This window comes from Fomitiporia mediterranea, assembly GCF_000271605.1.
Source record: "Fomitiporia mediterranea MF3/22 unplaced genomic scaffold FOMMEscaffold_8, whole genome shotgun sequence".
Lineage (NCBI taxonomy): Eukaryota > Fungi > Basidiomycota > Agaricomycetes > Hymenochaetales > Hymenochaetaceae > Fomitiporia > Fomitiporia mediterranea.
The window spans coordinates 191313-204794 of record NW_006760393.1 but is presented as its reverse complement, the minus strand read 5'-3'; the positions used below and the strand labels follow the sequence as shown (position 1 = coordinate 204794).

At 30.2% G+C, this 13482-nt stretch overlaps 1 protein-coding gene across 1 annotated transcript; it reads left to right on the top strand.

Moving 5' to 3' along the window:
- Nucleotides 1-2626: 2626 nt before the first annotated feature.
- Nucleotides 2627-13332, top strand: FOMMEDRAFT_169000 (glutamine amidotransferase subunit pdxT; the record flags this gene model as incomplete). The annotated part of the gene is made up of 6 exons (XM_007267952.1): nucleotides 2627-2632; nucleotides 12255-12348; nucleotides 12402-12533; nucleotides 12605-12804; nucleotides 12858-12941; nucleotides 12993-13332. 6 exons carry the CDS (start codon nucleotides 2627-2629, stop codon nucleotides 13257-13259), a joined length of 783 nt encoding a protein of 260 aa, XP_007268014.1. The 3' UTR covers nucleotides 13260-13332.
- Between the last annotated feature and the right edge of the window lie 150 nt (nucleotides 13333-13482).

The following is a 13482-nucleotide window of genomic DNA, read 5'->3' as shown; positions in this document are numbered from 1 at the left end:
TGTTATAATGTGTTAATATTATGTACTGTTCGGCATTGTTAGTAAAGAATAAAATATTTAAATAAAATATATATTGTATAATAAGCCATTCAGATAAGATATAAGCTGTAAATTAACTTATTTAAGGATTATAAGATAGCAGAAGAAGTATTATGCCATATCAGAAGAGGGGTGCAATATATACCATTATAGACTTTCCTAAGAGCTATAATTCTTATATCCCCATTGTAAGGACATGTAATGTTTATTAATTCTTATAACATAAATCTGTCTTATTACAACCTTATAGTATCTTTTATATATCTTATCCAATAAGGGGTGCAATAAATGTTATTATGGATAATATTGTTTTTTTACATATTATATATGTATATAAGAGTATATAATAATAAAGACTTTTTCCTGACATATGTTATAACATAAATCAAATAATAACATATATGACAATATTACAGCCAAACAATTAATGTAAGACATGTCTTAGGTACATGTCTTAGATATGTTAGACATGTCAGATATGAGATAAAGAACATATAACTATCTACAGACAAATTAATTAATAATAAGAATAAAGTTACAAAGTATATTACAGTAACTACAGTATAGGAACAAGTACACAATTATAGTTAATAAACAAATAACAATACCTTACACCTATAATAGTGTAAACATATAATAACAATGTAAAATAATGGCAAACAGTAGAATAATACCTCTACCATTACTAAAACAATGTAACAGAACATATTTAATTGTACAGAATGTAGATATACTTTAATAAAGTATAAATAAACTTATATTGAAGCTACAAAGCTTATATGTAAGTAAAGTACTACTGATACAGCTAGTACAACAAATACAAGAAAAACTATAACAGACACACTTATTATAATGATTACAAATAAAGACAATTATAATATAATATGATTAAATAAATTAATAAAACATTTAAGGCATTATCTTGAACAGTATAATATATAAAGAAAAACTGACAGATTTCTTAGCAGGTCTGACTGTAAATGTAGTAGAATGCCCAGAATTATGCTAGAGAATGATAATGGACACTCTGTCCATTTACAATTAATATAAATGTTACAGACATATAACAAACATTACATTAAAATTTATAAAACAAACAGTACAACATTACAGTATAATGTTTAAACAAAATAATGTATGTTAAACATTACAAGTTAACTTAAAGTATACTGTTATATTATAACACATACTGACAAATGCACAAAAGTAAAATAACAAAGTACTAACACTACTTGTTGGATTACAAATACATGAAAGGAAATTAATGATGTATTTCTGTACTTACACTACTTGTCAATTACTTGAAGAAAAACCTTCTAGAATTGAAGGGGAGTGATTGAACAATATATACACTAATGATGAACATTGAGTTCTTAATGTGAACATATTGACTATGTTGCTAAGTGAAATCTGCAATGAATCTGACTAATCTGTTGAACACAAAACATGAACCCAACAAATCTGTCAAACACAAAATACCTTATTAAAGAATATAAATAAAATAAAAATTATACATCACATAACCTTTTTAATGCTTATAAAATCTATTCAAACAGATAATTAATAAATTAATAATAATAAAGCTTAGAAATAGTATATATTCCTAAAGTATTCTTTACAGCAAATGTGTAAACATTCACAATACAAAACTGTATATGAACAAATGAATATTTATGACACAGAAACATCAATCTTATTACTGATCCTAAAAACAATAAGTAATAGAAGTTACAGACAGACATAATGGATCACAAAGGTAAATCATTCAGTACAACACAAAAGAACATTGATTAGAACAAATAATAGAACTCAACACAATGTGCAATTGAACTTCAACATTAAATAAATAATAATTCTACTACAAAACGAATGCTAATACTTGGCAAATAATATTAATATAATAATCTGATTAACTTAACAAAGTTTAATACAAAAATAAATAAAATACAAACAAATATCATATCATATAACAAAATAATTCATTAATCCAGACTATAGCTCATACATAACAGTGATGAATAATGAAAATAATAGTTCAGAACATACATAAAACAATAAATAATATATCCATACAATAATACAATTATAATTGTAATATAATTTGTAACTACAACCAAACAACACACAGATAATAACTATATAAACAAGTATGAAGCACATACATATAATCAAATAAAACTATTAAATCAATTCTTGTACAAACAATTAATTTGCCCTCACTGTATAATTAATACAAGTGTGAACAGTATTATAATACTATGAAATACATTGCATACATACTAATAAGTATATCTATACAATGATTCAAATAAAATAAATAAAACCAATATATAAAATGTTTTACCTAGCAAACCAATTAACAAATAAAACATTAAACAAATACTACAATTGTGTATAGCATTATATTAACTAAAGTATGCTAGGAGACAATTATACTAAACATAATCTAATATATTACTTATATACAGATTGTGTTACAATGCACTATTCTTTGTAAAACAAAAAGTAAAGAACAATAGTTATAATACTTATAAATATTTATAACATCACAATCACAACAATTCAAAATAATATTATAATAAATAATATGAATGTATGTTAGTAACAATTTACAACAAATAATTATGTTGGCTATTAAAGAAATAACACAACAGATTGTATAGTTACTCAGGATGTGTTAGAATCAATTCATTATAGAATGCAATATTAATAAATTACTACATAAACATAAACAATAACACAAAGTAATACAGACAATACATTCATAATATAATACATATACAATACACTTAGACACATAGTGAGCTGCCTACAGCCAGATATAACATTTATACAACAAATATATGTTAGTATAAAACCTTATTAATCTCAGAATAAAGTAATCTGGTAAAAACAAACAATATTATTAATATTACAACATACAATCAATGTAAAGCTTCAATCTAAAGACACAAACCAGCTATTACTGAATGTTTAATGTATATACAAATGTACACAAATGTGAACAGTGATGATTAAAGAAGGATATTATTACAACACTGAATATACATTTTACTAGCATGATTCATTAGTTTTACAGTAAAGTAAAAGGAAATTACTAGTAATACTTGAACAAACTTAATAAATAAAACACACACATTACAATCTTACACAGTACTCATGAGATTCTGCAGGTCTCTAAAGCACATATGATATTAATAATAATTTCAAACAATTTATTGTAAAAACAATACTGTCATTCAATAGTAAACTATGTACAAACTTTGAATTAACTCTGAACAATTTTAATCACATTAAACAGTCTACATGACAACAAACAATGACTTAATAATATAATGATGAACAAAGTACAGAACTAATAATATGACAGCAAATGAAAACTTAATAGATATCTAACAACACACAAAGTTAACACACAGTAGACTAAAATATACAATACAAACAACACACTTATATTATACAAATAACATTATAAATACAATACACAAACAAATATAATACAAACACAACATACAATACAGATATAATATTAATAAAACTGTACAAATGATCTACAAATCAAACATCTTATAAGTCTGACCAACTTATAAATGTTTGAAGAGGAGTAGTAGTAGTACTATAACTACCTCTAAAAATAAAAATAAAATAACTACAAATCAAATAAACAAATAATCACAAAACAAACATATTATTAAACTAATATATGTTTGAAGGAGAGTGTTAATATAGAATGACACATATTAGTAACAGATGTACTCAAGACATAGTTACATATTATATATACTTACTGAATTAATAGATAATAATACTCACAACAAGTGACACTTATAATAAACAAGAGTAGAGTCTACTAAACTCTTATACTGTGTAATTCTCTCTAAGTATAACCTCTCTTAATAAAACTCAATATTAGTAACAGTATAGAGGGGACTCAAAGGCTTAGTAAGGGGACCTAGGCTATAACTATTCTACACAACAGAAATACAGAATACAAGTACTAGAACATAGTCAGAACTTGTGAAACAGGTAGAGAGAGAGAGTAAGACAAGAGTAGAGTATATAGAGTGAGCCTAAGAGTATAGGACTACCTAGAGTAAATAAGATCAAGACTACAGAACCAGTCTAATCTTATATACTTATATATACTAAACTATATAAGAGTACTCAGAGAGTATGAGCTACTAAGAATAATAAGTCACAAAGAATAAAAGAAAGGAAGGTCAAAGATAAAAGTATAAAGAATAAAGGGATAGACAAAGGGTAAGAGACTATAGAATGAACAAAGAATGAAGGGGTAGTTAAAGGAATAGGATGATAAAGTAAGGAAGGGTAGTAGTAAGAGTTAGTATACATATAGTTTATAGACAGTACTCCTGAGGGACAGAAGTCTTAAGTTCTAGTATAGAAGGGTGTAGAACCCTTAGAACTGAAAGTATAAGAGTAGAGAACTATAACATCACTCTCCCTCTAAAACTAATTGTCCTGATTAGTAAACATTAGACTTAGTTAGTAGTTTAAACATAAGTCAGAACAGTAGGGTTTGGAAATCTGTAAGATAGAGTTAATACAGAGTACTCAGATAAAGTTAATAAAAGTCTTAAATTGTCTTAACAGTATGAGTAAGATTCTTAGTAGGTTCCTAAGTGTATTCTTTAACTAAGTATCCCTTCTAGTAAATAAGGAACTTGAGCTTTCTGTGTACTAGCTTAGTATCTACTACATACTCTACTTTGTATTCTAGTTTAGAACTAATGAGTTCTAGTAGAGGTAGTAAGAGTCTTTATTATGAAGGAAAACCTGGATTATAGTACTAAGACAGTAGAACCTTGTTAAACACTAAGTGTATGTACTTTCATATTGTTAGAAGTTAGAGTTTATAGACAGAGGTACTAACCTTCTTTTTAATAACAAAGGGTCTAAAGTACTTGTTGTCCAACTTCTTTATTAAGTAATCTATAGTCAGGTTAGTAGCTTTTAGTATAACTTTGTCCCTAGACTAGTAATCCTTAGTTACAGATCTCTTCTAATTGTAGTTCTACTTTATTACTTATACTACCTTCTCTAAAAAAGCTTGTGTATCTTCCCTAGTCTTGTGTATCTGTTCTACAAAGTTTGTTATAGATTCAGAACTACTATTCTAGTTTAGAACTGTCTCCTAGTATGAATGTCTCTTATAATTAAGGAAGAACAGGGACTGTCCTATTATAGAGTGTTACTAGTTATTGTATACAAATTCTGCTAGAGCTAACTATTCAGACTAATCTGATTACTAATAATTAATAAACATTTGAAGGTAGAGCTTGATCTTCTGATTGACTTACTTAGTTTAACTGTTAGTCTGTAAGTAATATATAGTAGAAGGGTTCTCTTAAATTCTAAGAAGTATATATAAGTTCTATATAAATTTCAACTTAAATTATAGTCTATAATTATGAATGAGCTTCTAAGAGAGTCTGTACAACTAGAAGACATAATCCTGATAGAGACACACTATATTTTTAGAAGTAAGTTCTGTTTAGGTTAAAACTGTATAAACTTGCTTAGAGAATTAGTTAACAATTATACAGATAGTATTATAACTCTAAGACTTAGGTAGCTTACTAATCAGGTCTACTAAGACTTCTTTCTAAGAGTAATTTAGAATCTGATACAGATGTAGAGGAGCTCAAACCCTTATCTAGTAGGCCTTAGTCTGTTAGTATATATTATAACTAGTTATATACTTTAGGATTTCCCTCTGTATTCCTAACTACTAGTAATTCTAAGTAATAAGTTTCTGTGTTTTGTGTCAGCCTAAATGTTCTATAGTTAGATTATTATAATAAGCTCAGACAATGTCCTTTTACAGTTTCTAATCCTTTAGAATGTACAGTCAGCCTTTCTAGTAAACTTATTTATTCTTATCCTTCTCTTAATCCCTAGCCTACTTCTCTAACTACTTTACTATAACCTAGTCCTGTGTGTGTTTCAGAGCTTACTATATACAAGTGACAAAGTTAACATTTTTGGATTTGAGTCAGATCTCTTAAATTGTCTCAGATGTAAAACAGGAATTGTCTAGGAGAACAAGGTTTTTATTATTATTCTCTCCTCTTTTATAACCTACTTGTCTTAAGAGTAAATCAGCTTTTATTATTTGTGTTCTAGGTTTGTAGGTTAGTACAAAGTTATAGTTTTACAGTTCTAACATTTAACAGGCTTAGTAGTAATTAAGCTTCTAAAATACTTAGAAGTACTAAAGATTAAGGTGATCACTCTAAATCTTAAACTTCTGTATAGTACTAAGAAGATATTAACACTACTCCTCTAAGGAACAAATAATTACAAGAAGTTCCTTGTTATAAATAGAGTAGTTCTGTTCTGTTATAGAGAGGGATTCTGATCAGAACACTATCAGACACTACTTTCTGTTAATAAACTAAAACAGTACTACTCTATTTGTAAAGTCAGAAGAGTTAGCTTTGACTTAGAACTTGTCTACAACTGTTAGAACTACTAATACAGGCTTGCTAATAATAGCTTACTTAAGAGACTCAAACACAGACTATTACTAATTATCCTATTACTAAGGAACATCTTTACTAGTAAAATTGTGAAGGGGTTAGACAATAGTACTAAAGTCTTAAATAAAGTATTAGTAGTAGTTTACAAACCTAAAGAATACTTAGACCTGTTTCAGGTTCTAAAGTTGTAACCAGTTCCAAACTATAGTTACCTTTACTAGATCTATACAGACCTCTTCTCTACTGATTACAAAGCTTAGATAATCTACTAACTCTTATATAAAAGAGTACTTTACTTTTTAGAGAAACAGTTTATTATCTTAGAACTATTATAGTACTACTTAGATTAGTTAGTAATAGTACTTAACTGTCTGAGTAAAGATTAGAATGTTGTTTAGATACATACTAACATACTCTAAGTTAATCAGATCTGTAAGGATGTGATTCATGAATGACTAGAATGTTGTAAGCAAGTTAGTTAGTCTGAAGAATATTATAGTCAGTTTGTACAATCTATAATTAGTTTAGAATACAGTCTTCTACTCATTTCTGTCTTAGATCCAAATATTATTGTATTCTTATTAAACATTCAACTTAGTAAAAACCCTAGATGTATACATCTTATTAATAAGCTCCTAAATTAGAGAGAGTAAGTACTTATTTTTAATAATACTCTTATTAAGACAATAATAATTCTAGACTAGGTAGAGCTTCCTATCTTTCTTTTTAATAAAGAAGAAAGAGGAGACTATAAAGGACTTTAAGAGTTGAATCCAACTGTTCTGAAGATTTTCCTAAAGGAACTCATTAAGTACCTTCTACTTGTCTTTATTAAGTAGGTAGACCTTACAATCCTTAGATTAGAAACTCTTAGTTAATTCAATTGTATAGTTTTAGAGACAGTGTTTAGGAAGTTAGTTGAATTCCTCTTTACTAAAGACTCTAAGGAACTCTCAGACAAAATCTAGCAGACTGAGTCTATGTGTATTCTAGAGTAGAGTTGTTCTGAGAGGGTTTCAAACTGGTTCTGTCTTAGACATTCTTTAGATTGACTCTATTCTGTCTTAACTAGAATATGTGTCTATATATCTATCCTAGTTAAAGAAAAACAACTAGTCACCTTTATCAGAACTGTTAGTAATATTGAAAGTATTTACATTTACTTAGAATAGTAGTACAAAGTAGTTGTAAGACTTAGAACACTAATTGAACACAAGTGTCTACTCTAACTAGTTAATAGTAGGGTTGTAAGCTTTAAGCCATTTGAATCTAATAAAGATGTCTATCTTTCTAAGGTTAGTAACTCTAAACTTAATACTTTCCTTATAATCCTAAATAGTCATCTGTAGTTAGACAAACTTAGTAATTCAACTATTCTAGTTTAGAGTTCTGTCTATATTATATACTAGGATTAGAAGTAAAACACATTAAGTAGAGAGATAGTGTTCTTACACAAAGGTCTTATTAATGTATAAACTAGTACATTTACTGTCTACTAGAACTATTGTTTGAATCTAGAAGGATTCTAAGAAGGGAGTTAAGAGGACAGGAACCTAGAGCTAGTGTTTAGAATGTTCTCTAATAAACTACTACTTGTTCTGAAGGAAACATACAGCTTGTACAGTCTTATTGTTTAAGAGGGTAAGTATATATACTAACATTTCCTTATTAACCTCTCTCTTTCAACAAGGACAGACCTATGTTCTTAGTTATAAACTCAGTTAAGACTATTCCTACTTAATATTACAAACAAACTACTAAGTAGTAAATAGGACTGAGTAGTGTTCTAAACATTCTGAGATCTTGAAACACAGAAGTAGTAGGTTAGATTGTACAGATTTAGACTCAGATAAAGTACAAAGAGAAGAATCAAAAGAATTAAAAGAAATAAGAGGACTATCTACTTTTGTTTTCAACTTTTTTCTTTCTAATAAATAATTTTGTTAATTTACTTTTTCTACTTTTTCTACTTTTCTTACTTTATTTACTTCTAATCCTATAGTGTCTATTAAAAAAGTAACTATTAAAAAATCTGAGTCATAGTCTTTTAGTACTACATTTACTGTTAAGCCTTTACAAAATCCTAGAGTATATAGTTAGAGTTTAAGAGTTTTAAGATAACTTTTAGATTTGTAAAAAAGGCTTCTTACTACAAATCCTACTTGTTACTTATTATTACTCTAATGACCTAACAGATATACTGTTACTTCTATAAACAGTCTTTAATCTAGTACTCTAACTTTCTGTAAGTAAAGTATACTCCTTACTTTTAGACTTCTCTAATGTTTATTAGAATAGATTGATTGTAAATTATAGACAAATTAATTTAAGGGCTCAGAACTGTTAGAGCTAGACACAGATATAAGTATTCTATACAGACTTGACACATTTAAGCTACAGCTTGGTTGAAGGAAATAGTGTGTGTCTTCTACTTAGTGTAAGTAATTAGTTCTAGTATTATTCTAAGAATCTTATTAACCAGTTTTAGGTAAAAAGCTTTTTTAAGTATTCTAATAAGAACATTATTAAACCTGAGTATAAATCCTGTCTTCTAGGCTAGAATATTAAACTCCTGAAAGAAGGTATTAACAGAATGTTTACTCTGTCATAGAGACACAAGCTTGTTCTACACATTATACTTCTTATTTAGATTAATAAAGGAAGTATAGAGCTGCCTTATAAATTCTAAATACAACTTGTTATTCTAAAGTCAGATCAGGCTTTCAATCTAATAGCCTTTAATCCAGTTCTAGGCTCAGGTGGCTGTGTTACCTTCCTTCATAAAGGAGAGGACAAATAGGACACAATTAAGATCTAAGAATAGATTAGTCAAAGTAGTAGCTATATATAATTCAACTTAGTATTAGAAGTTCTTAAAGTACTGTTTATTAAAGTCTAAAGGGTAGACTATATACACTTTCTTTCTAGAACAGGTTACAACTTCTAGAACAACTAGAACAGGTTTTAAAGAGGTTAAAGGTATATAGTTAGTAAAAGCCTCTTAAATAAAGGTTTGTATGTATTAAGCTAGGTCTACTTGTAACTACTAATCTGATAGGACAGTAAGGGTAGTAGTTAGTGTAGGAGAGTCTATGTTTACACTATAAAGAAATTAGTACTAAACTAAAAGGGGTAATGAATAGAAAGAAAGGTAGCAAAAGTTTAAAAGGGTTTAGAAAGTTTAAAATTTAAAAATATAAAAGGGTTAGAACAAAGAAAAGAGATTAACACAATAGTAAGTACTAATACTTAAAACATAAGAGAGTTGTAGAGTAGTAATAGGTAGTCTTAATTTAATGTTAGTAACAGTATAGAGGGGACCTGAAGGCTCAGTAAGAGGACCTAGACTATAACTATTCTACACAATAGAAATATAGAACACAAGTACTAGAACATAGTTAGAACTTGTAAAACAGGTAGAGAGAGAGAGTAAAACAAGAGTAGAGTATATAGAGTGAGTCTAAGAGTATAGAACTACTTAGAGTAGACAAGATTAAGACTACAGAACTAGTCTGATCTTATACACTTATATATACTAAACTATACAAGAGTACTTAGAGAGTATAAATTACTAAGAATAATAAGCTATAAAGAATAAAAGAAAGGAAGGTTAAAGATAAAAGTATAAAGAATGAAGGGATAGACAAAGGGTGAGAAACTATAGAATGAACAAAGAATGAAGAGGTGGTTAAAGGAATAGGATAATAAAGTAAGGAAGAGTAGTAGTAAGAGTTAGTATATATATAGTTTATAGACAGTACCTCTGAGGGACAGAAGTCCTAAGTTCTAGTATAGAAGAGTGTAGAACCCTTAGAACTAAAGGTATAAGAGTAGAGAACTGTAACACTCAAGTTTCTTGTTTACTAGAAAGGGTACCTAGTTAAAGAATATACTTAAGAACCTGTTAAGAATCTTACTCATACTATTAAAGTAATTTAAGACTTTTATTAACTTTATCTGAGTACTCTATACTAACTCTACTTTATAAATTTCTAAACCCTACTGTTCTAACTTATACTTAAGTTACTAACTAAGTCTAATGTTTACTAATTAGAACAATTAGTTTTAAAGGAAGGGTAATGTTATAGTTCTCTACTCTTATACCTTCAGTTTTAAAGGTTCTACACTCTTCTATACTAGAACTCAGGACTTTTGTCTTTTAGGAGTACTATTTATAAACTATATATAGACTGACTCTTACTACTACCTCTCCTTACTTTATTATTCTATTCCTTTAACTACCTTTTCATTCCTTGTTCATTCTATAGTCTCTTACCCTTTGTTTATCCTTTTATTCTTTATACCTTTATCTTTAACCTTTCTTTCTTTCATTCTTTATAGCTCATCATTCTTAGTAGCTTATATTTTCTAAGTACTCTTATATAGTTTAGTATATATAAGTATATAAGATCAGACTAGTTCTGTAGTCTTAATCTTATTTACTCTAGATAGTCTTATACTCTTAGACTTACTCTATATACTCTACTCTTGTCTTACTCTCTCTCTCTGTCTGTTCTACAAGTTCTGACTACATTCTAGTACTTGTATTCTGTATTTCTGTTATATAGAATAGTTGTAGCCTGAGTCCCCTTACTAAGCCTTCAGGTCCTCTCTACACTGTTACTAACATTATTACTATATATAGTAGACTATACATAGAACCTCTTTACTAAAAGGGTGTAATGTTAAGCTTAGCTTGACACCTAGTCTACACTATATATACTAAATAATGTGTTCCTAACATTACCCTCCTCTTAAGACACATGTTCTTATGTACTTAGTATATAGAGCTTGACTCTAAGAGTTACTATTTCTAACTTAACCTTAACAGTCCTGTAGGAATTCAATAGAGGCTTCCTAATATAGAAATTGAGCACAGTATTCTAAACAACCAGGAAATTCATTTTTATAACCAATCTGCTGCTTGATTAGGAAACTTATTCCCAGCCTAATACCTTTAGCTTACTAGCTCTATACTAGAATTGAACTCCTAACTACTCTAAGCTTAACATTATGTGAGGGATTACTATATATAGTAGACCATATATAGAACCTCTTCACTAAAAGGGTGTAATGTCAAGCTTAGCTTGACACCTGGTCCACACTATATATACTAAATAATGTGTTCCTAACACAATTATTCAAACATGTAACAATAAAAAATAAGTAATTCTGTTAATATTACAGAGGGGAATTGTAATTGAAAAAGGGTTTAAAATGTGTTTTAATGTATAAAAAGGTGTATATTAAGTGGAAAAACAGTACAGAGGTTTTGTATGTGTTTAAACAAAAAGGTAGTTGAAGTCACCTGCCAAATGAGGCAGGTGGCAAGCACATTGGGCATTTCACAATTTCTTACTGTGAAAAATAACTTACATAATGTTAAACATTATTTGTAATTAAATTTACCATTTTTGATTGATAGAAATCATGAACAAAATTTCAAGTTTCTTCCATAATCAATACAAATACAGAAAAAACTTAAAATATTATTTTGAATTTCTACTAAACTGAAATGGTAAATTAAATTACAAATAATGTTTAACATTATGTAAGTTATTTTTTAAGGCAAGAAATTGTGAAATGCCCGATGTGAAGGGGGAAAAAAGACGACGTGACTCTCATAGTTTTCCGGAAACGCTGTAAGATAGAAATGACTGCCAAACTGGGAATGCTATCAGGTCCCGCGTCAATTTTGCGTTGGCCTCTCAGACTCATGCCTCTCCAGTCGCTCTTCTCCCATACGTCTGGTCCTCCTCGTGTTGCAAGATGACCCAGGAAGCTCCCATCATCATCGGTATACTGGGTGAGAGTTTCCAGTCTTTGTCCATGGATTGATCCTGACGCTCGAACGTGCAGCCATGCAGGGTGCATTCGCCGAGCACCAAGTCATGCTCCAGAAAGTACGAGTGCATAGGCCAATCAAGATCGCACTCATTAGGCAGGCAGAGGATCTAGTTCAATGTGATGGGCTTATTATCCCGGGCGGAGGTGCGTTTGGTAATTAAATTATACTCATTATTATCAATTATGCTCATGTTGTCTACTGTACTACCGCATAGAGTCAACGACGATCGCCTTGCTTGCACGACTTGCTGGTTTGACAGAGCCCCTCCGAGAGTTTGTCCAGAATAAGCCGGTATGGGGGACATGTGCTGGTGCAATCCTGCTCTCGCGGGACGCGGAAGGGATGAAGAAAGGTGGGCAGGAACTACTTGGCGGTGTCGATATCAAGACGGCTCGGAATGGCTGGGGGTCGCAGGTGAGTTCACGTCGTTACTCGCTCGGATTGTCTCCTGAGTGTATGTCTCGCAGGTCGAATCATTCGAGGCACCTCTGTACACCGAGGGCCTGCGAGAGTCGAACCGACCGTTTACAGGTATTTTTATCCGTGCTCCTGTGAGTTCTCCTTAGCGCTACATCGGATTCATCTCGACTCATTTCTTCCAGGTAATTACCGATATCACACCTTCGGCACTCGCGCCACCTGTGCAAATTGTTGCGCGGCTCTCTACAGGGCTGCTTCCGAAGGGGCAACAAATTGTCTCCATTGACGAGGACGACACGGATCCACGGGATGCACGGACGGTGGTCGCACTGCGGCAGGGCCGGCATCTTGTTACGACATTCCACCCGGAGCTAACGAAGGACGATCGGTTCCATGAGTTCTTTGTGAAGCAGTGTGTATTGCCTTCGCTTGAGGAGCGTACAAAGTGAGGAATTAGTAGAATGGTTGGATAAATTCTATAGATGGTGTATCTTTTTTAATCTTATTATATACTTGAGCAATAGAGCGTGACATGACTATTGTTACTCTGCGTGGTTTTACGAGAGTGCCGGATAAGGAAGTCTTATGTCACAATCGACGCCCCTTTTTGGCAGTCGAGGCAAGTCGCGGCGGTTGCTTGTTCAGTCAGACAGACAAACAAAAGACTGAAGA